This window comes from Zonotrichia albicollis, chromosome 18 (assembly GCF_047830755.1).
Source record: "Zonotrichia albicollis isolate bZonAlb1 chromosome 18, bZonAlb1.hap1, whole genome shotgun sequence".
In the NCBI taxonomy this organism is placed as follows: domain Eukaryota; kingdom Metazoa; phylum Chordata; class Aves; order Passeriformes; family Passerellidae; genus Zonotrichia; species Zonotrichia albicollis.
In genome coordinates this window covers 3,437,616-3,464,271 of record NC_133836.1, presented here as the reverse complement: position 1 = coordinate 3,464,271, position 26,656 = coordinate 3,437,616, and the positions used below count along the sequence as shown (strand labels likewise).

Here is a 26,656-nt window from a genome sequence, read left to right as displayed (position 1 = left end):
CTTAAAAAATGGGGAGATAAAGTTATCCCTGCTCCAAGTGCCCCGTCCTGTGCAGTGCAGGCATCATCCCATGGGGATAAACCAAAGGATTTCCATGTCCTTTAGCATCCATTTTCCACTAAAACAATGTCCAGGCACCTGGAGAGAACCAGACTGAAGACTACAAGTGAGAAACAAGTTCTAAAAACAGTTTATTAAGAACAGAATTTTTTTTTTTTTAATATTATGGTAAAATCGCATTATTCAAGAATAAGTTACTTGTACAGTACATACAGAAACAATATATAGAAAAAAATTTACTATACAAGAAGAACTTTTCTGTGCAGGTGAAAAGTAGAACTTTCAAATTAATACACTCCCAACAAAACTGTTGGCTTTAATCGTCCTGCTGAAGGCTGAGTTAGGGAATGCAGAGTCACCTCCCTGCCTCTGGAGCTGCTGGGGAATGTTGGGGCTGTTGGGATCAAAGCTAAAAGTTTGGAATGCTGGATGACACCAGGCTTTGGTGGTCCAGATGAGGAATGAGAAGCTTTGGCTTCTCCCTGGATGTTTTCCTAGAAGTTTCACCCCAAAATCGCTTCAATCCAAAGGGGTGGGTGAGGAGTGGTGGTGTCAGTGTTCGGTACCTGCTGGGCTGGGAGGGAGAGAGGGAGAAATCCCCTAATGCTTCATGTCAGGAGCTCCTTCAGAACCTGACACCCTTGGGGACACAAAGGCCACCCAGCAGGAGTGGCCATCAGCAAACAGCAAGAGGAAGAGGAGGGGGAGGAATTCTGGCAGGGCCCAATTTTGGATTGTGCCCTAAACCAAGTCCCTGCCGTCCCAGAGCAAAGGCACTGCTTGGTTTTCATTTTTATTGCTCAAACCTGTCCTGTGTTGGATGGAACGGGGCTGCCCCCACTCCAGCCTCTCCAGGGGGACACCTTGGGGCAGGGCCAGCTCCAGGAGCTGCTCCTGTGACTCCTGCCTTCCTTAGGTGGGATCCAAACTCCAGCTCCACGTGCCCATCGCCAGGGCCAAGGCACAAACTGCTCCCTTGGCTTCCCCTCCTCCCAAAACTCCCACAAACGCCAGTAAAAACCCACAGGGGCTGGGGAACCAAACCTGCCCAGCCCTGGGCTCTTCTCTCGAGTCACAACAACATAAAAATCCTGAAAAATGCTTCTATTCCATAGAGTGGAATGGCTTTAATGCTGTTTGCCCACTGCTGTAATGCAGAGGAGTGAGTACCTTAGGGCTGCAGTAACGTGCTGGCCGGAGCAGAGCTCTGACCTGTGTCACAAGCCAGATGTTTTCTAGGAGAAATGAGATTTCAAACTCAGCTGCCCCTGGGAGCTTGGGAAATAGCCCAAAATTCCCCTGCAATGGATGTGAAACGAGGAGCTGGTGGAGCTGGCAGGGCAGGGCAGCCCTCGGCTGCCTGTGGGTGAGTTTGGGGATGGAATCAGTTCAATAATTATTAAATTAAATAATCAGAGGGACTCTCCCACTGCTCGCTGGTGGGGAGGACAGGAGTTCTCCCCCACTGGAGTTTGTTTGCATGGGGGAAGTGGCTGGCAGGGAGATAATGAACCCAACGTGTATTTTACTAATCAAGCACAGCAATTTCCATTTAAACTGCGGAGAACCCCCTTGTAATTAAACTGCAGGTTAAAAATACCACATGCACACGCATGTTTCAGTTCTGGCACTGGAACAATAAAGTCCTGGCGTGCCAAAACAACCCACCCCAGCAGCATCTGATTTATCTGGCAAGGATTTCTCTGGATTCATCTGGCAGGGGATGTGAATAGCGCTGCCTTTTCCCAGCCCGTCCTTTCTTTGCAGATGTCGGGAGATCTGGGTGATTCCACCTCGCCTTTTGGGGGAAAACCCCTTTGAGCACAGCTCCCTGGAGCTCAGTGGGACTAAAACCAGCAATCTCAGCAAGATTTAGCACACCCCTGTGTTCTCCAAGGCTTTGGGAAGCGGGCAGCCAGCGGGGGAAAGGAAACGACAACTTGTGCTGCGCCGTCCCCCCTTCCCTTCCCCATCCCCATAAATGCAAGAGCACGGGGAGTTATTTATGAGCCTGGGAGGGAGCTGCCTTGCCTGGCACAAGGCAGCCCCGGGGATGTGCTCCTGCCTCTGGCTGCAGCCTTTGTGCTGCTCCAGGGAGGAGAATGGGATGCGGATACAGCTGAGGAGCCCGGCGAGGACAGGGCCGCCTTTGTTCCTGCATCAGCCTCTCCGGGGCTGGCACTGCTGCAGGACCAGGGCAATTTGCTCTTAATGCTCCAGTTTCAGGCACAAGTGTAGAGAAAGCAGGGGGAAAAAAAAAAAGCCTTTGCCTGCTCTAAATGCACAAAGCCCAGGAGAGAGCAAGAGCAAGCAACGGGGAGGCACAAAAGGAAAACCTAAATGGTTTCTCCAGTTGATGGTTCCCAGCCTCATAGTTTGATTTATAAACCCACATTTGCTCTCATGGCTGCTTCCTGGGCTGTTTGCCTTCCATCTCCTGTCCTTGTCTCCTTGAACCTGCAAAACCCTGTCCTAGAGGCTGGGTTTTTGTTGCAATTCCCTAACTCAGCCCAACGAGGCTTTTGTGTTTGCTGGTTTGCAAATTAATTGCTAAATGTTAATGCTCCTGAGGGCTCCCACCTGTATTGCAGTTTTAAGGAAAACAGGAATAAAAAAAAGCTTTCTGTAAGGCAATCTCAAGGCAAGTTTTGCATCCAAAATCCCAGGGAAGGCTGTGCTGGGAAATCTGGAAGTTGAACACTGTGAACATCCCCTCTTGTGTGGCGCAACGGCTCCAGCCCTTCCTCTTTCCTAAAATAAAGGCAACTTCTCAGAAGTGCTTCCTCTCTCACGGCTGCCCCAGGCAGGTGAAGCAGCCCCGGGGGCTCAGGAACAGCAGCAGAGTTTGGGGACAGTTGGGGGTCAGGAGATGCTGAGACCCAGGGATTTGGACCCCAAATTTGGTCCCCAGGGACCCCCATCACCTGCAAGAGGCTGTGGTGGAGCTTTAAATGCCACCAAGCTCCTGGTGACAGGTTTTGGGGGGAAAAAGGCAAGCAAGAGTAGGGGAAAACTGACTTATTTGTGCCTAAAACCACTGGGATAAAATGGTTCCATCACTGGGATAAAACTGTTCCATCACCAGGATAAAACAGCTCCATCACCGGGACAAAAACGCCTCCATCTCCAGGATAAAAACCCATTCACCACAGGGATAAAAAAGCCTCCATCACCAGGATACAAGGGGATGAACCCCTCCCTCACCAGCAGGAGAGGTTTGTGTCAGTCTCTGTGTTAGTTCTCAGCTGGTGCCATGGCTAAGGATGGAGCAATTAGTGTTCAGTCTCAATCAGCTGGGAGAGCAGGGTGAGGATCCCTCTGCCTGGCAGTGACCAGGGCTGTGCTGGGTTAAAAAGGAAAAGCAAGAAAAGCCAGTTTTTGCCTTAGCTATAAAAAAAAGCCCAAATCCTGCTCAGGTCAGGCTTTGCTGGTGGGTTCAGCAGCCAGGGCAGGAGGATGAGGCCTGGAGCAGCAACTTGGCAATGGATTTATAATCATTCTTTTCTTGTTATCCTGGGGTTTTTTTTAACTTCCTCCAATTCCGTGGGTGGAACACAAGGCCCTGGTTCCTTGGCTGGGCTCTGGTGTGTCAGGGACAGGCAGGACACCGGGCCCAGGGCAGGCACAAGTGGCATTGTGTAAACAGTAACGAGAAAGCTTCCGTAAGAACAACAAAAAAACAACAATAAGAGGCCCTTCAACAGGCCAACGAGAGGGAGCACACCCGTACAGGAGTGAAAAATTACCCCCTTCCTTGCAAAAAAAAAAAAAAAATTACAATAATAATCCCTAACCAGAAGGAAGAAACAGGTACATTCTTTCTCTCGATGGATCCCCCAGAAGGTCTCCAGGATTTCTCCACCCGAAAGTGCATCCCAGTGCCGGCCGTGCTGCTCACAGTGGCGTGTACTGGTTGTCGATGGCACGGACGTGGCCCCTGCCCGGTGCCTCCACCTCATAGTCTGAGTCGCGGGGCCGGGCCGCCGTGGCCGGGGTGGCCCTGGCCGGGCGCAGGCTCTGTGCCAGCTCGGCCGGGGGTGGCACCAGGTGGAAGATCTGCTCCCCTGGAGGACCCCCGGGGGGCTCATCGGGGCCGTGGGGGCAGGAGGAGCTGGCGGGGACGAGGCTGAACTCGGGGCTCCAGCCTGGGAAGGGCAGGGGGAGAGGGACCGTGGTGCTGGAGCCGGGAGCTGCGGGCAGAGAGAGGAGGTGATGGTCAGGGGGATGCTCCTGTCACCCCTCTCTGGGGCTGTGGGGTGCATCCCATGATCCACCCCCCCAAATGGTGGCTGGGAGCAGCTTCTCCTTTCTCAGAAGGGGAAGTTGGGAGCTTGGGAGTCACCTTGTGTGCCACTGCCACGAGGCTTCCGCTTCCCCACTCCAGGAGCAACCAAAGGGCCTGGGGATAGCACCCACACCCAGCCTGGGCACCCTCCATCCCCGCATCCCAGGGGAACATCCCTTTCCCTTCCTGAACACCTTGAGTCCCACAGGAACACCTTGTATCCCACAGGAACATCCCCTTCCCTTCCTGCACACCTTGTATCCCACAGGAACATCCCAGTTCCCTTTCTGAGCACCCTGTGTCCCACAGGAACATTCTCATTCCTGCACACTTTGTGTCCCACAGGAGCGCCCCCTTCCCTTCTTGAGCACCTTGTGTCCCATGGGAACATCCTTCCCTTCCCTTCCCTTCCCTTCCCTTCCCTTCCCTTCCCTTCCCTTCCCTTCCCTTCCCTTCCCTTCCCTTCCCTTCCCTTCCCTTCCCTTCCCTTCCCTTCCCTTCCCTTCCCTTCCCTTCCCTTCCCTTCCCTTCCCTTCCCTTCCCTTCCCTTCCCTTCCATGTCCCACAGGAACATCCCCATTCCCGCACACCCCCTGTGTCCCACAGGAACATCCTCTTTCCCTCCCCACACACCTTGTGCCTGTGGCAGCACCACGACGTAGCTGGAGAGCCGCACGTCGCAGGCGGAGCCGCACTCCAGCGGGATGGGGTAGCGGTGGAAGTGCTGCAGCATCTCCACGATGGAGGAGAAGCGCAGGTGCTGCACCCGGCACTGGCCCCGCTCCGTCAGCGCCAGCCTCAGGTGCTGTGGAGAGGAGCAGGGACCTGTCACCCTCCCTGTCACCCTCCCTGTCACCCTCCCTGTTTCCCCTCCTGGAGGGCACGGTGGGGATATTTGGGATGGGGGACACGCCGATGTGCTGCATCCCCAGCCTGTGCCTCCCTGGTCGAGACAGAGAGCAGCAGAGCATCTCCCTGGGGTGGGATGTGATGGGACAGGGGCTGTCCTGCCCCTGTGAGATTCCCCCTCCCCATCCCAGCCCCGTCCCGCCCGTACCTTGGCTCTGCCCTGGAAGTTGAAGGTGAGCACGTACTCGCCGCGGCGCGTCTCGCTCTGCCGCACCAGGAACACGCCGTGGCCCTCCAGCCCCCCCAGCTGCACCAGCTGAGCCGCCTTCACGCGGGAGATGGGCCCGTGGAACCAGGGGCAGGAGGAGAGGAACTGCTCCATCTTCGGCCCCGCCGCCTCCCCCGGGCCCCCCGGAGTCGCCCCTGCCAGGCACAGGGATGAGTGGCCCTGGGAAATGGGGTCCCTGCCCATCCCTTCCCCTCTGTCCCCTGCCCTCGTGCCATTTGGGGAAGGCCAATCAGCCCAGCCATGGCAGGGTGTGGTGGCCCCACAGTGAGGGATGCTCTGTCCCCAGGGTCCCCTGGGTGTCCCCAGCTCACCTTGGCTGACGGGGTCGGTGCTGGTGGCGGGGCTGGCGGGCGTAGGGTCGGGGTGTCGGCACGTCAGGAGCTCAGGGTCACCCGTGTCAGACCTGCTGGGGACAGGAGAGGCCAGGCTGAGTGCTGGCACTGGGGACACAGAGCCACCGTCCCCACCCCTGACACAGGGACATCCAGCAGCGCTTACCCCCTGTGCACACACTCCCGGATCTCGGCCGTCCAGCAGCTGAGCTGCTGCTCATCCCCTGCCTCAAACAGGATGTCGGTGGCATTGGTGACCTGGGGGACATCAGGGGGGTCTTCAGAGACAGAGAGAGATGTGCATCCCCCACCCATCCACACTCGGGACCCCAGCGGGGACAGCTCATCCCCAGCCCTGCGCTCCACATCCCCTGTGCATCCCCTCCTGCGATGGGAAGAGGAACTGAAACTTGGCACGGGAGCGTTTGGGAGCCACATGTGTCCCAGGGGGTGGGAAAGGCCTTGGGGGTGGCTGCAGACCCTTCCAGCAGGTCCTACCTTGAGGACAAAGGTGTGGAGGTTATCGGGCATCTCCAGGCGTGTGCACCTCCGCACCTCCTGCACAGCGGAGCAGGCCACGAGCAGCTTGGGCTTGGAGCCCTGTGGGGGGAACACGGAGCCTGAGCTGAGCCCCAACTCCCCCAAACCCCAAAATACTCCCCCAGACCCCAAAACACTGCCCCACACCCCAAAACACTGCCCCACACCACACTGCTCTACCCAGTCCAGGAGCCACCCAAGGCACAGCAGCCAGCAAGGAAATACCCTAGGGAAAGGGAAATACCCCAGCAGCAAGAAATACCCTGTGTGGTGAGGAAATACCCCCCCAAAACACTGCCCAGTCACTGTGGGGGCACCCCAGGGGGGCTGAGTGACATCCAGACCCATCCCAGGGGTCCCAAGGAAGAGAGGAGGGAGAAGGGGGCTCCCAGCATGGCAGCACGTCCCAGGGACGTGGCACCAAAGGGGAAATTGGGGTGCAGGCAGGGAACATCCTGCTCATGGCTGAGAGGGTCAGTGGCCTGCCAAGAGCTCCCTGGTGGCTTTGGCACCGACACAGGCACGTGACAAAATGCTGAGCAAGCACTTCCACAAAGGCTAAAATATCCCTGCGGCAGCTTTCGGTTCCTCAGGAGGCTGCGGCACGTGGCACAGGATCCGGGGTGCCAGGGGGGCAAGAATGCCCTGAATTGGGCAAAAAAATCACCCAGTGGTGCTGGGTGATGGAGCCAAGGCTCTGTGCTCAGCCCCACGGCCAGAGCCACCCCGTGCATCCTGGCAAAGCCACCACGTGCCAGACCCTCTCACCCCCCTGTGCCAGGTTTGCTGCACCACAACATTTTGGGCTGGCTGTGATTCACACAGTGGCTTCATCATCCCACAGGATGCTGGTTCCAGTGTCCCTCCTCACCCACACTGTCCCTACACAGTGACAGTGTCCCTACACCCTGGGCTGTGGCACTTCAGAAATTGCCAGCCAAACTGCCCTGAGCTCGTGAAGCTCACAGCAAACCCACCCAACCACCTGAATGACACTCAGAATGTCCCCACCGGACACTCCTCGGTCACCCAACCACACCATCTTTAGCTGTGCTGCTTTTTTTTGTGCTTTTTTTTTCCGTCCCCCCCTCCTTCCTCCCTTCCTCCCTCCCTCCCTCGAGCACTCGGTGTTCTCTGGGGCCGGAAACGCAGCGCGAGAGGGATCAGCCCTTATCAGCTCCGAGCTGCACCGAGAAGAAAGTTCTTAGAAGTCGCTCGCGTACGGCGTCATGCACGGGGCTGGTGACACCGCGGTGGCTCCGGCAGCCCCGGGCCCGCTGGTGACAGTGATTGCAGCTGTGCTGTGCTGCAATCACTGTCACTGGGCTGCCGTGGGGCGCCGCCGCTTTATCCCGAAGGAATTCGATTTTTCTGCCACCTTTGGAACGTAACCGTGCCCCGTGCAAAGTCCTGTGTGCGGAGAAGGTGACAGGATCTCTCTCGTCCTGGCCACTTTCCCGCACGAGGAGCTGTGACGTCCAGCGTGACCCTGAGAGGGTTTTATCAACATCCCAACCACAGCGCTCGGGGTCGGTTTCTCAGGAAAGGGAGAAATTCCAGGAAAAGGGAGTTCGGCGAAGCCCCCCGCGTCTCTCGGCGCGGAGAGCGCAGCTGGAGCGTGGAGGGAGAAGGAAATGATGCAGCACAGAGATTAGGGTGCCCAAAACCCAGGCTGGCTTCGGGGAAGTGCCTGCCGCAGGCACGGTGCCCCCGCTGCCGCACCTGACCGCAAGATGCCCGGCGCGATGCGGCCGCTACCGGGAAAGGGAGTTCTCAGTAAGCAAAAGTGCACACTCAACACACCAGGGGTTCACCCACGGGCTCCTTCTCGGCAAGAGGTGCCCCAGCAGCGCTGCAGGGATGGGTAAAGCCCGCTGCTGCCTGGCTCTGGGTGCTCAGGATGTTACAGGTGTTGCTCCACTTTAGCCTCAAACCCTACCAGCATCAGCTTCCCCACTGAATGTCCAGCAAGGATATTTGGGATTGGTGGTGGTTTTCACGGCAAAGCTCCTCCCAGCTCACCCAAATGTGCCAGGAATGCTGTCCCCAAGAGCTGTGAGCTGCTGCCTGTGTGCTCAGGGGACACTGAGGGTGCTGGGGGAGCTTTTCCCACTCAGAGGGGGAAGGTGGCTCTCCAAGAACGAGAGTGGCACGATGACGACAGCGGTGGCAGTGGCTTGGTGATGATGGCGGTAGGGCAGTGAGGAGGGTGGGTGGTGGTCTGGCAGTGGTGGCACAAAGATGACAACAGCAATGACAGCAGCGTCGTGGTGATAGGGGCAGTGGCAGAGTGATGATAACAGCGGCACAATGACGACGGTGGCACGGTGATGACGGCAGTGGTACGGTGATGATGATGGTGGCACAGTGATGACGGCACTGTGACAGTAATGACGACAGTGGCACGGTGATGATGGCATTGTCACAGTGACGATGGCAGTGGCACAGTGATGATGGCAGTGGCTGGGCCATCAGGCCAAGTTCATGCAGAGCAAATCCTTCGAGAGCAGCAGGAGCTGCCCCCGGCCCCTCCACGCTCCAGGGGTTTCCCCAGGCCAGCTCTCACTTCCACTCTGAGTCACCCACGGGAGGTGGGGAAGTGCCTGAGCCCTTGTGCAAGGTCCCCAACGGATACGGGCGAGATTTGTCACTTCTTGTAAATCACTGTGGCCCTTACGCAAGGGACAAACCTCAGCCAAGCTGCAGGGCCAGGCCTGGCCGTGCTGGATGGACACAAAACCATATCCTGTGCCTGCAGCCCTGGGGAAGCTGTGAAGTTTTCCAGGAGCGTGGATACACTCAGCTCTTTTCCAGGGAATGCTGAGTGAACTGGGTGGGAAACATCCCCTGGTGCCAGGGCAGGGCAGGGGGAGGCAGAGGGGCCCTGCAGGGCTCCAAGGGTTCTGCTGGAGAGTCCAAAATTCCTGCTGGAGCAGCCATCATCCTCAGGAGTTTGCACCAAGGGTAATCCAAGCCTTCACCCTCGGGGATTTTGTGTGGCAGGAAATCCCACAGGTGGTTTCCCTTGGGAGTTGAACCCAAGGCTCATCCTTGAGGACTTGTGCACCACAGATAATCCCAAAATGTGTCCTCAGGGTTTTGCACCAGAGCTAATCCTGGTGTTCATCCTCAGGGATCTGCACCACAACCACTCCAGTTATTCATCCTCAGGGATCTGCAGCTGACTAATCCCTCTCCCCACCAGCTAATCCCAGTGCTCTGGGGGAGCTGACAGCACAGTTAATCCCAGTGCTCTTCCTCAGGTGTTTGCACCACAGCTCATCCCAAGGGCAGAGATCCACCCTGGACAGCCCCTGCCAATGCTGGTTTTGGGACAGGCACTGGAATCCCATTGATGTGTGCCTGCTGCAGGGACCCCTAGCTCAGCGTGACATTCCCAAAACATTCCTGCCTCTCTGCAGGTGCAGAATGCTCACTGAGAAACCTGACAGCAGCAAGCACCGCCCTGGGCTCTGTCCTGCATTTGGGGAACTGGAGCCTGGAGATTCCCCAACCATCAAACAGGAACATGGGAGGTGATTCCCGCTGCTGTGCCAGCTCAGCATCCCCCACCCAAAAAATCCCCAAACCCTTCCAGCATCCTCCACCCACCCCACAGAGGAGCCCCCAGGACACGGGGTCTCGGAGCACCCCGCGGGCTGGGCAGGGACAGCGCTGTCCCCAGCGGTGACAAGGGACACCGTTGTGCCGGCCCTGCCACAAAGGTCCCTCTGTTCCCGCTGGGAGGCTGTGGATGGCGACGGGAGAAAGCACAGCCCCGACCCCAGCCCCCATCTCCCGCTGGATTCACCCGGGGGGGCTGAAAAACAGAGCCCCAAAACCGCGGGGTGAGGCTGGGGTGGGATTTGGGGGGGTGCAGGAACCCCCACCCATCCCTGGATGGTGTTCATTGATCATCTGTTCATCGATCTGTTCATTGATCATCCTATCCCTGCTGTGCACGAATGAGCCAACGTTCCCAAACTCCCCAAACCTCTGCAAAACCCCAAATCCCTGCAAAGCCCCCCAAAAACCCTGCAAAGACCCCCAAAATCCTGCAAGGCTCCTCAAAACACTGCAAAGCACCCAAAAACATTGCAAAGCTCCCCAAAATCCTTACAAACCTCCCCAAAACCCTGCAAATCTCTCCATAACTCTGCAAAGCACCCCATAACCCTACAAAGCTCCCCAAAACACTGCAAACCTGTCCAAAACCCTGCAAAGCACCCCATAACCCTACAAAGCTCCCCAAAACACTGCAAACCTCCCCAAAACCCTTCCAAACCTCCCCAAAACACTGTAAAGCCCCCCAAAACACTGCAAACCTCCCCAAACCCCTGCAAATCTCCCCAAAAAACCCTACATAGCCCCCCCAAAACCCTGCAAAACCCCAAAAACCCTGCAAAACCCCCCAAAACCAGCGAGCCCAGCAGTTCACAGCAGGGCTGAGGGCGATGGGGGGCTATAAACAAGATCTGTAAACAGCTTTCGCCAGACCCTTGATTTTTTTTTTTTTTGATTTTTTTTTTAATTTATTTTATGCCAGATTTGGTTCCAGCGTGGGCTGCTTTAATAATTTCCTGGAATAAATAACGAGCATGGAAAGTAAACAAGGTGTCTGCGTGCAAGTGGGAGCTGCTGCAGCCAGCACTGAGTCACCCCAAACCTCAGCCCCAGGGGAATGAGGGGGTCCAGCACAGGCTCTGCAGGATCCCCACAAACCCTGGGGTGTCCTGGGGTTTTTCCCAAAGTTTTTGCATCATCCAGGATGATGGAAAAGGTTCAAAATCCCACAGAGGGTTTTTGGTCCACATAGGAGCATTCAATTCCACTGGATGGGTGTTTTCATTCCTGCCCTTTGCCTGGGGCTGGGGGAAGTGGGTTTGCCCAAAATTCTCGTTTTTAACACAATCCCAAAATGAAATTGAACATCACAGACACTGGATTTGGGACCTGCCTGGTGGGAAGGAGCAGGGTCCACCCCAGCTGAGCCCCCAGCAGGGCTGGGATGAATCCTTGAATCCTTCCAGAGCCGGTGCTGCCTGCGCAGGCTCTCATAAATATTTACCTTTGAAAGAAGCAGCTCTCAGCCTCGAAACAACCACATCCTGGGCCGTGAAAAGAGAGAGAGAGAGAAAAAAAAAAAAAAAAAAGAGAAGAAAAAGGGGGGAAAAAGAGAAGCAACCACCCAACAAAACCCCACTAGGCTTTTCACATCAGCTGCGGGGACGCAGCACCCACAGCTCTTGTGGAGCAATGCATTCCCCGAGTGCTTTCCCAGCCCTCTTTCCTGTGGTTTGCCCAATATCTCCATTTTTTGCATTTTTTGCCCACTTCTCAGCTGGCACGTGGTGCTTCCACCCCAGCAGCTCTGCAGCATCCCTGCGAGTGACACTCTGATAAGCAGGGGCAGCAGGACAAGAGCTCCAGGAAGGGCAGATTTTAAAGGATGGGGTTAAAAAGACGGAATCCTTCCAAGCCCCAAACCCCAGAGTTCAATGAAGCAGATATTGGGGTCCATCCTGCACCCTTCCCCTCACACCCAGGCCCTGGCAAGCCCCCATCCCAGCAACAGTTTCCAAAATAAGAAACTCTGCTCTTCAGCAATTAACGCCGGGGCTGTGGTTACGCTGCTAAAAGTGTTTTTTCCGTGCATGACCAAGGATGGAAAAAGTTGTGGTTAATAAATGACAAATAACCTTTGTCTCCTCGCCCTCCTTCCCACCCCCCCCTCGATACCCAAAAACAGAGCTGGGGGGGGGGGGGAGGGGGAAGAGAGCAAAAGTCACCACCAAAATCTCACAAAGCCCCGAGGCCGCCGGTGCCTTCGAAGAACAGAGAGGATGCGCCCGCCCTGCCCCGGGGAGAGGCTGCTGAGGGCTTGGGGGCAGCTCCAGGGCAGGTTTTGCCTCTCCCAAGGGATTTGAAGGACACCCGAACCCCTCCAGGGTCATCACAGGTGTTTTCCCAGCTCCTGGCTGTGTGGTCTTTTGGGGTTGCCAGGAGAGGGATGCGATCCTGGAGGATGCTGCTGGGAGCAGGATCTCAGAATCATAGAATAAAATGAGTTGGAAGGGATCTTCAAAGGCCACCCAGTCCAACCCCTCTGCAATAAGCAGGGACACCGAGCAGATCAGGATGCAGCCAAAATGGAAATGCCAAAAAAGGGATGCAGTCCCTGGGAATGCCAGGAGAGGGATGCTGGGAGCAGGATGCTTGGAGAGGGATCATAGAAGAACAGAATAGTTTGGGTTGGAAAGGATCTTGAAAAGGCAACGAGTCCAACCCCCTGCAGTGAGCAGGGACATCTTCAGCTGCACCAGGACAGGATGCAGCCCATGGAGATGCCAAGAGAGGGATGCAGTCCCTGGGAATGCCAGGAGAATGCCATGAATGGGATGCAGGCCATGGAGATGCCAAGAAAAAGAGACTAAGAGAGGGATGAAGTCCCCAGGAACGCCAGGAAAAGATGCAGGAGAGGGATGTGGTCCCTTGTGGATCCAGATTGGCACAAACCTGCCCTTTCCTGGACCAGGGATGGGATGATGGGACACTGAGGTGCTTCCCATCACTGGGAAAACCTTTCTCAAGGTGCTCCAGGGAGGAAAACTCCCCCTCCACCACTGCCCTTCCTTGGCTGAGTCACTCAGGCCACGTTTGAGCAGCTCCAGGAGGAGCAGGGACAGGGAATGGGGACCAAAACACTGGGATGTGCCCCATCCCATGCCTGACCAGCTGCCACTCACAGCCCCAGGCACCAAAAATCGGGGACAGGAACCTGCTGGCTCAGGAGGTGGCAGTTCTCAGAAACCAGATTCAGGTGAAAGGTGTAAAAAAAGAATAAAAAAAAATTTAAAAAAAAAGAGAAAAAAAGAAAAAAAAGGAAGTCAAAGCAGGCTCACACTGAGCAGAGATAAAAATACTGCTCCTCCCATGGCTTCAGCAAAGATGTTTGAGCTGGGGCAGAGGCTCCGAGGGCTCTCTCCGGAAGGAGTCTCCGGGCCAGCCCCGGCGTGCCATCAATTTGTGGGACGCGCTGGATTTCATTAAAATGCTATAAAGAAAGCAGCACAAATGCAAATCCCATTTCCCTTCCCCTTCCTGTAAAAACATCTGGTCAACAGAAACGGCTCGGGACATTTCCGCTGCGAGTCACGGCTCTCATGGAGTTTGGGATTCGGCCACAGAAAAGGGATTTGGGGCTGGGGCTCAGCTGAGGAACAGCCCCAAAGCTGACAAACCTGGGTTTGCCAGCTCTGGCTGAAATTTATCAAGGTGGAGAGAGCCCAGAGGTACCCAGTCCTAAATGTTGTATGGGATTAAACGGTGTGGGAGAGGAGAAAACCCTTAATGCCTCCAAGGAAATCAGGGAGGACTGGTGAGCATTGCCCTCACAGCAGAGATCAGAGAATCCACATGGGTGCAACTCCAGGACCATGCCCAGGTTTTCCTGTGGCACATATGAAAAAATGTGTGTGTGTGTATAATAAATATATATGTAATAAAAATATATATAGCCTTAAATCAATATTTATGTATATTTTAATATATATTATATTAATTAAATAATATATAATTATATTATTATAATATATATTATAATTAATTATAAAATATATATTATATTAATATATTATATATGTGTATATATAACAAATATATATAATAAAATATATATGTGTGCATATAATAAATATATATAATATAATATGTACTATATAAAATGAAATAGTATATGTATAATAAAAATGCGTGTGTATATTAATATATATAATAAATATATACAATAAATATATATAGACTTCTACATGAATATTTTAATTTATATGTTTATATAATATATAAGTGTATATAGTATTATTATATAATTATATGTATATATAATATTATATATTTTAATATATTATATATATAAAATACTTTTTATATATATACACAAGCACTATATATAGTGCTATATAAAATATTTTATATATATATATATATATATATATATATATATATATATATATATATATATACACACAGGCACAGGTATCCCAACATCCCTCTATTCCAGCTCCTCTTTCACCCAGCACAGCCACCCAAGCAGCAAATGGGATCAGGGCTCTTCAAAGCCCCCACTCCCTTTGATGCCAGGCACGTTATGGGATTAAGCTCAGAGGCCCCATTGGAGCACGAGGAGAAATGGGGGAAAAGGAGACAAAAGCTGCCAAAAGCAGCAGGACCCCCCTCCTTTCTCCACACACCTGCCTTTTCCAGGGTCATTCCAAGGGGATGGATATCTGGGGGCTTGGCTTGATGCTGCAAAGCTCTGAGGCTGAGATGAAATTTCAGTTGCATCCTATTATTTATAGGGTGAAAGGAGGAAGGAGGAGGAAGGGGGAAGGAAGAGAGGGAAGGGGGAAGGAAGAGAGGGAAGGGTGTTTCCAGAAAAACTGAGGGTAACCAACCTCACAGTCCAGAGATCATTTGGAGTTGAAAAATCCCAAGAACAGATTTTACAGTTGCTTATTTAAAACCATCAATTTTCCAAGGTGATCAACAGCATCCACAAATCAGGAACAGACCCACGAGATGGGGAAAAGGCAGTGGAAAAACCCTGGGAGCATCCTGGGGCAGGAGGATGGCAAGGAAGGGGCTCCTCGCAGCCATTCCCAGGGGGTTGTTGAGTGTTATTCAGTTATTTTAAAGGAAAATAACCCCCAAACAAACTGTTCTGTTCTCACTGCTCCGTGGTTTGCCCCGTGCTGGGTTTGGGGAGTGGGAGCCACCAGCACCATGGGGGATTTTCCACCGCCCCCAGAATCCAACCGCAGTGACTGGGAAAGGGTCAGGATTGATTGTGCTGTAAAGGAGAAGGGAGCTGGCCCTGGCCCAGGGAATTGGAAAGGAAGGAGCCGCCCTGAGAATATTTGCACAGGAAGCAATTTAATCCAGAGACTCGCAAAAATCCAGCATGGAACATCCCCCCGCTTCCGCAGGCCTGGCTGAGAAACCCCCCCTGCTCCAGGCTCGGGGGTCTCCAGCCCTGTGGGGATGTGGAGCTCCAGGAAATCTCCATCCCATGGAGACTGCAAGGAATAATGCTCAGAGCACGGGGGGAACGTGGCCAGTGCCTTGTTTGAAGTGTCTCCCACCCCTGGGTCAAAGCTGGGCAGGGAATGTGGGGAGAGGAAAGGAAGAATGTGCTGGGCTTGCTTCCCAAGAGGGAGGGAAACAAAGAAAGAAAAAGGGAGGAAAGGGAAAAAAATGGGGGGGATAGGGAGAAAAAGATGGGGGTAGTAAAAAAAGGGATAGGGAGAAAAAGATAGGGGTAGTAAAAAAAGTGTGGGGGAATTGAAAAAAGAAAAGAGGAAGTGAAAAAAGAAAAAGGAAGAAAAAAAAAAAGAGGGAAGAAAAAATTAAAAGGGATAAAAAAAAAAGAATAAGGGATTTTAAAAAATGGGGAAAAGGGAGAAAAAGGATGAGGGGGGGGGAAAAGGCAGTGCTATCCAGCTGCTGGAGCACCCTCCAAGTGCCCCAGAGTGCCTCTGACCTCCCTGTGCCCCGGGATGGGGACACACACTCCCACGGGGACAAACAACTGCAACCCTTGACATGACGGAGCAAAAGCAGCTTTTACTTTCAGATGTTACAATTTTGATGTTGTTTCTTTTTTCAAATATTTAATATTGGAGCCGTTTGACGGAAATAGCAGGAATTCAGCCAGCTGCTCCCTGACCCTGCTGCCCTGAAGGCAGGGACAAGGCTCCAGCTCTACCGGAGGTTTCCTCCTTCCAAAGCACAAGTTTGTCATCAAAGTTAAACGAGAACAAAAAAAAAAAAGAGGAGAGAGAGAAAATTCATCCCATCACGGCCTGTGCAAGTCCTGCCATGTGGAGGAACCATCTTTTTACAGATTGAACATCCCAACTCCCCCCACATCACTCCCCACTCCCTCACATCCTGCATCATCTCCACTCCAGCCACGTCTCAGCACCACGGGAGCTCCCTGCAGCAGCTGAGAGCTGAACTTCCAGTCACAAAACTCCTCACAAAAAGCAAAACTATGGGTCCCACAGGGAGCAGAGAAAAGCACAGAGCCTCATTCCTATTTTCCCTTTTCCTCTCCCAGCTTGCCCAGGCGAGCAGATGCTCAGGCTGCTAAAAGCACAGCACAGGGGATGGGGTGAATTTGGGGTTCATCAGACTGGTGGAATGAGGCTGGGATGAGTGGGATGGAGGCCACCAGCCTCCATCCTCAGCTCAGAAGGCCAGCACTGTGCTTCCAGCTGGAAAACCCAGTTCTGGATTCCCAGCAGGGAGAAATGCAATGACACATTGACACATTGACCGACTGCAGCATTAGCGGACCTTGGTGACAGCACCTCTCACTCCCCAGACAATACTCACAGGGGTGTCTTTGTTTCTTTCTCAGAGATATTAAACAAACAAGGCCCAGCCTCGTGTGGCTGCAGCAGAGGGAGAGCAGTGGCAGAGCAAACCCCTCGTGGTGAGAAACCCTCGTGGTGCTGGGTGCACCATGGCCCAGCTCCTCCCTGTGGGATGCTGTGGCACCCAGGCATCATTCCCAGCCGAGGGACCCTCAACATCACAGCAGACCCTCAGCATCACTGTGTGGACCAGGCAAGAGGCGGCAGGTCCTTACCTTGGGCGGGTCGAAGAGCTCCAGCACAAATTCCTCGCTGTCGGGCGGCGCCGCTCGCCGCAGCACCAGGCGGCAGCGCTGCCAGCGCGTCCCGCTGTCCAGGGAATGCTCGTCCAGCAGCCCGTACTTGAGCAGCCCCTCCTTGCGCACCTCGGGGGGCTGCTCCCGCGACAGCCCCCAGGGCAGGATGCGCTTCCCCAGTCCCGGCTTCAGAGCCGCCTCCGCCGCCTCCCCATCGCCATCCCCGGGCAGCGCGTCCGAGGAGCGGCGTCGGAAGAGGCTGCGCCAGCTCCGGCGCAGCTGGCTGAGGGAGAACGGCCTCCGAGCCGGCCCCGCCAGCTCCTCCGAGCTCCAGGACTTGCGCAGCCCAGAGGGAGCGGCCTCGGGGGCTCGGACAGGCTGCTCAGAGCGGGCACCGGGCTCCGCCTCAGCTTTGGTGGCCACCGTGCCCAGGGAAGCGTCGGTGTGGCGCCGGTGCGTGTCCCGGTAATCCCGCGCCAGGCCGGCGGGCAGGATGCGCAGCTGGTTCATGGCGATGCCCTCCTTCACCTCGTGGCAGAAGTACTGCTGGAAGAGGTCGGTGAACTGCACCGAGAAGTTCTCGGCGGCCAGCAGGTCATGGTGCGGGTGCTCGGTGGCGAAGCGCAGGTAGTGCCGCGCCAGCTCCTTGGCGGTGCTGATGGCGTGCAGCTCGCAGAACTCATGCCAGCCCCGGGGATGCGCTGGCGTGCCGGCCGGCAGCGAGTGCCCATTCATTGCCGAGGCTCCAGCGAGGCGGCCGCGCTGCAAGACAGAGCATACAGATGGTGAGGGCAGCCCCAGGGTCCCCATGTGTCCCCCACCCTGGCTGGAGTGGGCACACCCCACTCGGAATGTGAATCCTCAAGGGAAACGCTACGGTCAACCAGGCCCCACTTTAAGCTGCCTCATTCCCATGGATACATTGGAAATGGCCAGGAGACGCTGCTTCCCAGCGAGCAGCATGGCCATGTAACCAACCACTGTGACCAACCACTGTGGCCACCAGCAGTGGCCTTGCGGGACCCTGAGCCCCCCAGCCCCTTTACACGCCCATCCCCACCTGGCTGGGCCGTGCCTCAGTTTCCCCACCTGCGCGGTGGGAGCGGGCAGGTCCCGGCTCGGGGCGTCTGCGCGGCTTCCTGCCAGCACAGCTGCCTGCAGCTGCCCGCCGCCCGCGGGGACGCCTGGCCCGGCCACATCCGCTCGGCTCCTGCCAAGGCTCCGCAGCGCCGATGGGTTTCCCTCCAGGGACCGATTTCAACGGAGTTGATAAAACTGGAACGGGGGCGGGAGGGGAGGAAGCGACATGAAAAGCTGCAGAAATCCAGGGATGGAGCTGCCTCGCTGCCAGATCCTCCCGGCCCCAGCGGCCGGAGAAGAGGCGGCCGCGCTGCGGCACTGCCCGGGGTGAGCAGTTCCTGAGGGGATGCTGTGCTGCCTGCGGCACCGAGGAGCTGCCGGGCTCTGGCAAACCACACCGTATCTGTGCCCCCAGCAGATTTCGCAGCCAGGCCAATCTGGCAGCACCGTGGCTGGCGTGCAGCCGGCCCGGCGTGCCCGGCTCAGCCGGCAGTGGTGCTCCCCAGGGCCGGCCCCGCTGCTCACCAGAGAACCTCGTGCTCGCCCGGGGCACTTATCGGGGCCGAGCACTCCGCTCAGGAAGGAAACATCGGCCAACCCACCCGGATCCTGCCGCGCCGGCACAGGCGCTGCTGCCTGCCCGAAACTCCAGCGGCAGCAGCACCCCGGCTGCTGGGACGGGAGAAAAAGCGGATTTGTCATGGGGAGAAAAAATAATTTAAAAAAAAGACAAAACAAAAACGCTGAGGGGCCAGGAGGAAGCGAGCGGGCGATGAGGAACGTGCGGGCACAGGGGATGGTGTTTGCAGCCGGGCCGGCGATAACGCCGCGAAGCGGGGCTCTATCTCTGCCCACCCGCTGCTCTGCCGAGCACGTCCCGCCAAGGTTGCAGGCCAGGGGAGATGTTATCAGCCCTCCGCCAGCTCCGGCTTCTCAGAAGAGCCGCCCAAAGCTCGGGGCCGTGCGGCGAGCCGGCAGCGCGGGGCATGCGCCCGCCGCAGCCCGGCCGAACCCCGGCAGGGCCCCGTCTATCAGCGCCGCCAGCCTGCCGGTGACTCAGCATCCCCCGCCGCTGCTCTCCCGCTTCCTCCCGGCACCCGGGAATCGCCGCCGCACCGCCCACCGGTCGGCACGCTCGGCGGGATGCTCCGCTAAACGCAGGGGGAAGGAAGCGAGGCGCTCGTGGTGAGAACGGCTCCTCGGGCAGGTGGGAGATTCCCAGGGTAGGGAATTCGCCTTCCGAGGTATCAGGCTGGCTTCGCAGCAGCTTCGGGAGAGGTTTGTGGCGCGGGAAACGCCGGGCTTCGTCTGTGCCACGCGGTGGGAAGCAGCCGAAGGCCGTCGCCAGTGGCAACGCGCTTTTCCAGCCCGACGATGGGAAACGCTCCCCAGTGCTTCCTCCGCCCAGCACGGGCACGATGCCGACCTCACTGCTCCTGCCTGGCACACTTCCCGCATGGAAGGAGCTATCCCGGGTGAATCCATGCCGGAGTTACCACAGCAGCCTCCCGCTCCTCTGCTCTGCCCCAGGTTTCTGTAGCGACATCCACAGGGATGCGAGTTCCTGCTGCTGGGTGAGCTTCCCCCTGCCGCAGCCCGCTGTGCTCCACAAAGCTGGAATCCAGCAGCCAGAATTTACGTTTTATTCCTCATGTGTTCCTGTGAGAAGCTCCTGGCCATCCTGCAGGTCAGACGAAGGACTTGTGATCGCTTTAACTTGCTCTGAGTGAGAATCCTCGGATACACCTGAACTAGTTGGGACTGGGGGGCTTCCATCCCCTGCTGACTGCTGGAAGAGCTGCACATCACCAAGCCCGCCCCACCTCGGGGCTGTTTGCGGCTGCTGAGGTTGTTTCGGGGTGCTGGGATTGTTTTGGGGTGCTGGGCCAGGAACTCGAGGAAGAGCAGGACAGGACAGACCAGCCACGGTGGCTTTGATGCGGGCTGGGACTGCGAGCTGGGGCTTGTGCAGGATCCAGCCCTGCAGCCCAGCCACCCCCAGCAGCTTCCCTCAAACTCTTGCCCAACCTGAGCGTTGCTGCTGCTGCGGCGGTGCCAGCACCGAGCGGGACGGGAATCTGGCAATGGGTTATTTGTCCCAGTAAATGCATTTGTTGTTTGATTGCAGCCACGGGAGCTGCCAGCACCAAGCAGTGCCAGGAGCCAGCGCCGCAATCCTGCCACCCTCTCCCGGAGGATGAGCATTTCAGAGGCAGCTGGACTCGCCACAGATCCAGCTCGCCACCTTCCCACCACGGAACAGCCACGCAGGGGTGTGGAGGGCACCCTCCAGCACCCAGCACCACAAATCAGCCTCGAGGGGAAGCGTGAGGGAGCAGAGCCCACGTGCCCTGCGCCCAGCCCTGCTCACACGCTCTGCATGTGCAGCAGCACCACCCGAAAATGAAACCGGCCCCACTCACCACCAGCTCCACGGCAGGAAAATGCACACCAGTGACGTGAATAGGAAATGTGATTGATGCTCTCCCAGAAATAACTGTTCCCAGCTGGAGGAGAAGCGTCCTGAGGCATTTTCAGCTCCCTTTATAAGCACAGGAATACTCAAAACTCATCCCAAGGACTATTTTCAGGAGAGGGCAAAGCGAGGGGCCGGGAGACGCCCTGGCCGGGCCCTGCAGCTCCTCATTTCCTGAGTGGCAGAAATACAAAGTTCCCACAATCCCAAGAGCGGGAACATTGTTCCTTCCCAGGATGTCCTCCATGAAAAGAGCTATTCTGAGCCGGCTGCAGCCTTTCTTGGCATGGCCCCGCGGCCGCTCCGAGGCAGCTATAAAAGGCCAGGTTACAATGAACGGCGCTTCTCAATGGAGCTGCATCTGGCACGGCGAGCTCGGGGGGATGCAGTTCCCTGCAGGGGGGTTCAGGGGGATGCAGCTCCCTGGGGGATCCAGCCAGCCACAGGTGGGCTTGCAAGGGCTGGGGGATGCAGAGCCTCCCCGCAGGATGGGGATGGTGCAGCCCCGCTCTGCATCCCAATCCCCAGAGATGGAGGATGCTGGAAGAACATCTGGATGAACCCCTAGATTGAGGGGGACAAGCAGGTGGTGCAGCCATTTGGGGGTGGGCATGGAGATGGGTTGGTGCAGGGGGAGAGGTGGGGGAAGGGTCTGGCAGCAGCCTCGGGATGTGGGAGACACCCACACATTCATGGGTACACCCACACATTCATGGGTACACCCACACATTCACAGCATCACTATAAACCAGCCCAAGCCAGTGCCAGCACAATCCACAGCAGAAACTGCCCAGCATGGTCCTCCTCTTCCCTCTGGAGCAGCCCCCTGTGATGGTGAGGATTCTCTGGGTCCCACAGAGGGTGATGGCACAGCACCATCGCTGCCTGTGACCCTCTGCCTGTTTCCACACAAGCTGGAGAATCCCACAGGGTCTCAGGAGTTTCCCTCGTTCTTTTTCGGCTGAATCAAACCAGCCAGACAAAAAGCAAGAAAGGAGCAGGACAGAAAGATCTCCCAGTTCCACACATCCATACAAGCTTTAGGAAATCAGTTTAAAAGCCAGTGTGGGAAGGCAGATTTTGCCCTCCTTCTGCCCTCCCCTTTGTCACAGGACAAACACACTCCTCTCATTTCACCTCCTGCCACTACACAACTTTCCATATTAAAGACTCAAACCGGCCTTAATTTACAGCTCTGTGTGGACTGAGCAGCACCACAGACCTCTGGGCATGTGGGTGATGTTACAGCAATTCAAATCCGAGCAAAGTTCACCTGTTTGGCTTTCCCTGACCACTCCAACAGGACGGAGACAACCCAAACCCTCTCAGGTCAAATCCAAGCTCCGCTCTGGCTCGGCCCACAGCAACTCACCAGCACAAACAGCTGTGGCCAGCCCAGCTCCCCAAAAACCCCTGAGCCTGCCTCCATACCGTGGTGTCTGGCACCTTGCAGCCTGGTTTACACCATCACACTCTCCTACACCCACTGCCTGCGGGGAAAAGCCCGGCAGCGGGGTGGCCTCTTTCGACAGGGCTTGTTTTGTTGCATGAAATGAATCGCTGCGGTGTAGGCGTGGGAGAAGCCGGGTGCAGGGAGTGCTCCTGGGGGGGAGCAGCTGCCCGGGGGTCCCTGGGGACAGCAGGGAGCAGCTGAGCTCCCAGGCAGCCTGGCTGGCCACAGCAGCCCCCGGGGATTGCTGGATTTGGGCCTTTCTCCTCGGCGAGCTGCGGCGGCACCACAAACCCCAGCAGCGATGAGCGCTTGCACTTTCACTTTGTGTCACCCACTGGGATTTGTCACGACACCTCCACGGTGCCCAGCAGTCCCATGGGTGTGTGGGTGGGGAGGATTTGCTCTGGCAGAGGATGGAAGAGCCCTCAAAAGCCGCTGGCACCCGCACCCCAACCTTTCCAACACAGCACAGACCTGCAGCCCTGTGGGCTCTGGTGAAACCAAACCAGACCTTACCAGAGGCAAAAAATATATAAAAATAAGAGAAAATAGAAGAAGCTTTGGGGAGGGGAAAATGCACAGGGATGAGTCTCTCCTGCCCCAAAAAAAGTTAAAAAGAAAGCCAAAGCATTGTTCTAGTCCCAAACAAGTCAAAGTGAATTTGTCACTAATTCCGTAGGCCTTTAAACACCAATCCTGCCAGCAAATCCAATTGCAGAGAGGACACGCAGGAGCTGGCAGTGCCAGGTCCCCTCACAGGCCACCTCTTCCTCTGGCTGCAGCTCCACGGAGTCCCCAGGCCACCAGCCCACAGCTCCAGCACATCTTGAATCAATTTACAACAATATCGAAATCTCAGCTCGGCAACTCATCCCGGTTTCCTTGACAGTAAATCCCAGCCCGGGCTGCAATGACCGTGTCACTGCCATGAGCCAGCGGCTCCCGGCTCTCCGTGGGTGACCCTGCTGGGCTTTGGCACAGGCAGGACCAGGCACGCTGGCTGGGCATGGGAGGGCTGCGGGGATGCTGACCGCGGGTGCATCGGCCTCGTGCTCCGCGCCCCTGCCAAGCCGCGGGGCCAACAAAGTCTGCAGGGAGCAGAGAGTCAGAGGAGCTGCCTGGCAGGCTCCGGGTGCCAGCTCTGCTTGGCACTCGCGGTGGGCACGGGGGCAGAGGCGAGGCACGGCCCCCTCGGGCAGCGCAGGGCCCCACAAATGGGGCAGGTGGGCATCACCCCACTGGTGCTGCACCCCCCCAGAGGGGTCACCCCCACGGCAGGGGCTGCGGGGGTCCGGGGGGAGGCAGAGGAGAGGAGCAGGGCTGGCTCCCTGCGTGCTGCACTCCCGGCTCTGGGATCTCCAAAATGCGGATGCTGGGAAATGGGGACATCGAGAGATCCTGAAAGAAGGGTGCTTTGGGGTGCTGTGCTGCTAGAAAGACGGGGGACCCCACGATGGGAGCACCCACAGAGGAACAGGGAGTGCCCACGAGGAAAACGGGCCCTGGGAGACCACGGGTCCCCACGCGTGAGCAGTCCCGGGAAAGAGGCAGCCCAAGGAAAGGGGACAGAAAAGGGGTGAGGGGGACGGGGCTGCTGTGCGAGGAAGGGCCTCACGACCCTGGAACGGGGGCACCGGAGTTCCCGGGTGAGCGAATCCAGCCCGGGGCAGCTCCGGGGGCTGCACAGGCGGAGCGGCAGCCTCGCTGCTTCCTCCCGCCGCTACTTTCGCTTTGCCGCGGCCGCTTCCCGGGGCCGCCGGTCCCGTCCCGTCCCGTCCCGGCGCAGCCCAGCCCGTCCCGGTGCAGCCCAGCCCAGCCCAGCCCGTCGCCGTCCGGCCGCTCGGTCGCGGTTACCTGCAGGAGAAGGCGTCCGGCTGCCGCTCGCCCATGATGGAGCGGCGGAGCGCCCGGGACGGGGCGGGCGGGACGGGGCGCACGGCTCAGCACAGCACGGCTCAGCACGGCTCGGCTCAGGCAGGAAACCGGGGCAGGCGGCTCCGCATTTCCGCCGGGCGGAGGCACGGGGCGCGGACCCCGGCCCCGGACGGGTTATGTAAAGCGGAGCGGCGCGGCCGGGGGCGGAGGCTACGCGGGGGCGGAGCGCAGGGGCCGCCCCGTCCGTCCGTCCGTCCGTCCGTCCGCTCGTGTGACCGTCCCTATGTGTGTGTGTGTCTGTCTGTCCGTCCGCTCGGGCTCCGCGGGTGCGCCCGGCTTCGCGCCGCCCCTCCCCGCTCCTGCCTTTATCTTATCGCATCCGCGCCCGCGGAGCCAGCGGCACAAACAGCCCGGCCGCGCTCCCCGGGGTGGATTTAATTTTAATTTTTACATATATGTACATATATCCTTAGTTTTTATGACTTTTAGAATGTTTTCTCCGTGGATTTGCGGGTGTCCGCCCCAGCCCCCCGGGAGCCGGGAGGGAGCCCGAGCGCGGGGCTCTTGGAGGCTCGGGAGGAAAATCCCCCCATTTCTGCTCCTGCTCGGCCCCGTCTCCCCCAGCTCCGCGGGCTGGGACCCGAGGGACCTGTGCGGTGCCAGCAGAGGGCCAGATGCCGTCTCAAACCCCACCTCTCATAATTTTCCAAATTATCTTGTGGCGAAAGGCAGCGCGGGCTGCTGCCCACGTCCAGCCGGAGCGGATCAGGACAGTTGTCCCACAGCTGTCCCGCACCGTGGGCGGGGGGCTCGGCAGTGACAGAGCGGTCTCAGCGGTGCCGAGCAGGACCGGGAGTGGTGTGGGCGGGCACGGGTCAGGCTCAGCCATCCCGCTGCCATCCTGGTGCCATCTCATCCCAGGGGAGCAGGGGCCCCGCGGCAGAGCCGCAGCCGCCCACTCTGCCGTGGGAAATGGAGCAAAAATAAACTCCCACTGCACCTTTTCCCAGTAAAGGGCTGGACTGTGGTCTGCACTGTCACGTCTGGCCCATTGACATCCCCCACTCGTGTTACTGATCTTTCCAAGAGTTCCTACAAAGCCTTGCCTGGAATGGCAGCAGTGGCAGGGACACAGGGAGAGATCCCCACGCAGACGCCACTCACACAGGGCGGGCAAAAGTCACGGCAGAGCCCAGGATGTGGCACTGGGATTTCACACACACCACACAACGGATTTGCGGGTGGTGCGAAGGTGGAAGCTGCAGGAATTTGCCCTTGGAGAGTGGGCTGGGACACACTGAGCCATTTGTGAACATCTGTGAGGGTCCGTCCTCTGTGGTGCTTTAAATGCACCTCAGTTATTCACCCCATCCATTCCCAATCCATTTCCAGCGAAGAAAAAACTGAAATGCGAACTCCCTGCTGGAACTGCGCCACCCCTGGACCGCAGCCGGTTTGGACAGAGCCCTGCTGCCCTTCTGCAGCCTCAGCAACCCCCCCGGATCAGATTTGAGCCATAACCCCGCAGCCCCTTCGGGCATCGCCAGGGATCCCGGTGGCTCTGCGTCCAATCAGCCTTTCCCAAACCCCACAAGGAAGTGGCTGGGAGCAGCTGACACGATAAAATCTTACCTTGAAATCTGCTTTTTAATTCCTCCCGCCGTTGCTTTATGCATAATTGCCCCTTCTGGCTCTTTTCCTGAGAGCGGAGGAGCGGCCGGCGGATCCGGGTGCCTCTCCCCCTTCCCGCGGGAGGCTGTCCCAGCTCCCAGCGATCGCACTTTCCTTTATCAACTTCATCTACGTCAGGTCATTTTCACATCTTTTCCCATCAAAATGCCCTCTCAGCGTCCTCAGCCCCAGTGGCCTGAGATTTCTCCTTTGTTTTGCTTCCTGTATGGATTTTTCTCAGTCTCCAACTGCTAATTCACTACCCCCGACTTCTGCTTTTTTTTTTTGTTTGTGTGTGTGGAGCTGCGCAGATGCTCTTACACATACACTCACTCAGGCGCTGCTGCTTCCCTTCCGCTCTGCGCTGCCCTCAGCTTTTAACCATTGCTGCTTTCTTCTGCTGTGTAAAACCCTTTACCAGCCTCCAGCCTTCCCAATTCCCTCCTTAACTGCTCGGCTCTGCCCCATTCTGTTTGCAGGATGGTTGGGGTGGTTTGGAAGTGGCTCATTCGCACATCTCGAGGTGCGATGTGAGGGGTTTCAGGTGACCTCTTCCACCCCACTCTGAGGTATTGTCCGTCCCAGCCTGCCCGGAGGGGGTAAGGCGCCTGGAAATGCTTGGCTGTGAGGGTCGGTGCCGAGCTGCAAAATGCACCCCAAAATCAGCCTGGCTTTTACCGAGTTTGGGTGTGGGGGAGATGCTAATGGAGGTGATTTAGGGATGGTTGAGTTGGTTTAGGAGGGTGTGTTGATGGACAGGGCGGTGATGGAGGCAGTGATGGAGCGGGATGCAGGCAGTGATGGAGCAGGATGCAGCAGGGATGGAGGCAGGGATGGAGGCAGTGATGGAGGCAGGGATGCAGGCAGGGATGGAGCGGGATGGAGGCAGTGATGGAGGCAGTGATGGAGGCAGTGATGGAGCGGGATGGAGGCAGAGATGGAGCGGGATGGAGGCAGTGACGGAGGCAGGGATGGAGCGGGATGCAGGCAGGGATGGAGGCAGTGATGGAGCGGGACAGAGGCAGCGGCGGGGCTGGCTGCCCCCGCCGCGCTCCGGCCGCCGTGCCCGGGCTC

At 57.0% G+C, this 26,656-nt stretch overlaps 1 protein-coding gene across 6 annotated transcripts; it reads right to left on the bottom strand.

Moving 5' to 3' along the window:
• Positions 1–1,611: 1,611 nt before the first annotated feature.
• On the bottom strand, positions 1,612–25,882 carry SH2B3 (SH2B adaptor protein 3). 6 transcript variants are annotated; one of them, XM_074554257.1, is made up of 8 exons: positions 25,544–25,882; positions 17,007–17,789; positions 6,314–6,415; positions 5,982–6,073; positions 5,795–5,889; positions 5,403–5,617; positions 4,979–5,150; positions 1,612–4,250 (listed from the first exon to the last, which is right to left on the bottom strand). In XM_074554257.1, exons 2-8 carry the CDS (start codon positions 17,760–17,762, stop codon positions 3,955–3,957), a joined length of 1,728 nt encoding a protein of 575 aa, XP_074410358.1. In that variant the 5' UTR covers positions 17,763–17,789; positions 25,544–25,882; the 3' UTR covers positions 1,612–3,954. The 6 variants fall into 6 exon arrangements, with proteins under 6 accessions (XP_074410358.1, XP_074410357.1, XP_074410361.1 ...); XM_074554256.1 differs by lacking the exon at positions 25,544–25,882 and adding an exon at positions 23,891–24,204; XM_074554260.1 differs by lacking the exon at positions 25,544–25,882 and adding an exon at positions 23,891–24,203 and having other exon boundaries at positions 5,795–5,886.
• Positions 25,883–26,656: the final 774 nt, after the last annotated feature.

Excerpts from the sequence above, each read along its gene's own strand:
- SH2B3 (XM_074554257.1), bottom strand. The coding sequence starts at position 17,762 with ATGAATGGGCACTCGCTGCCGGCCGGCACGCCAGCGCATCCCCGGGGC. Across the intron at positions 5,890-5,981 it reads CGGGAGTGTGTGCACAGGGG|CAGGTCTGACACGGGTGACC; the intron begins GTAAGCGCTGCT and ends TCCTGTCCCCAG. Across the intron at positions 5,151-5,402 it reads ACTTCCAGGGCAGAGCCAAG|CACCTGAGGCTGGCGCTGAC; the intron begins GTACGGGCGGGA and ends TCCTCTCCACAG.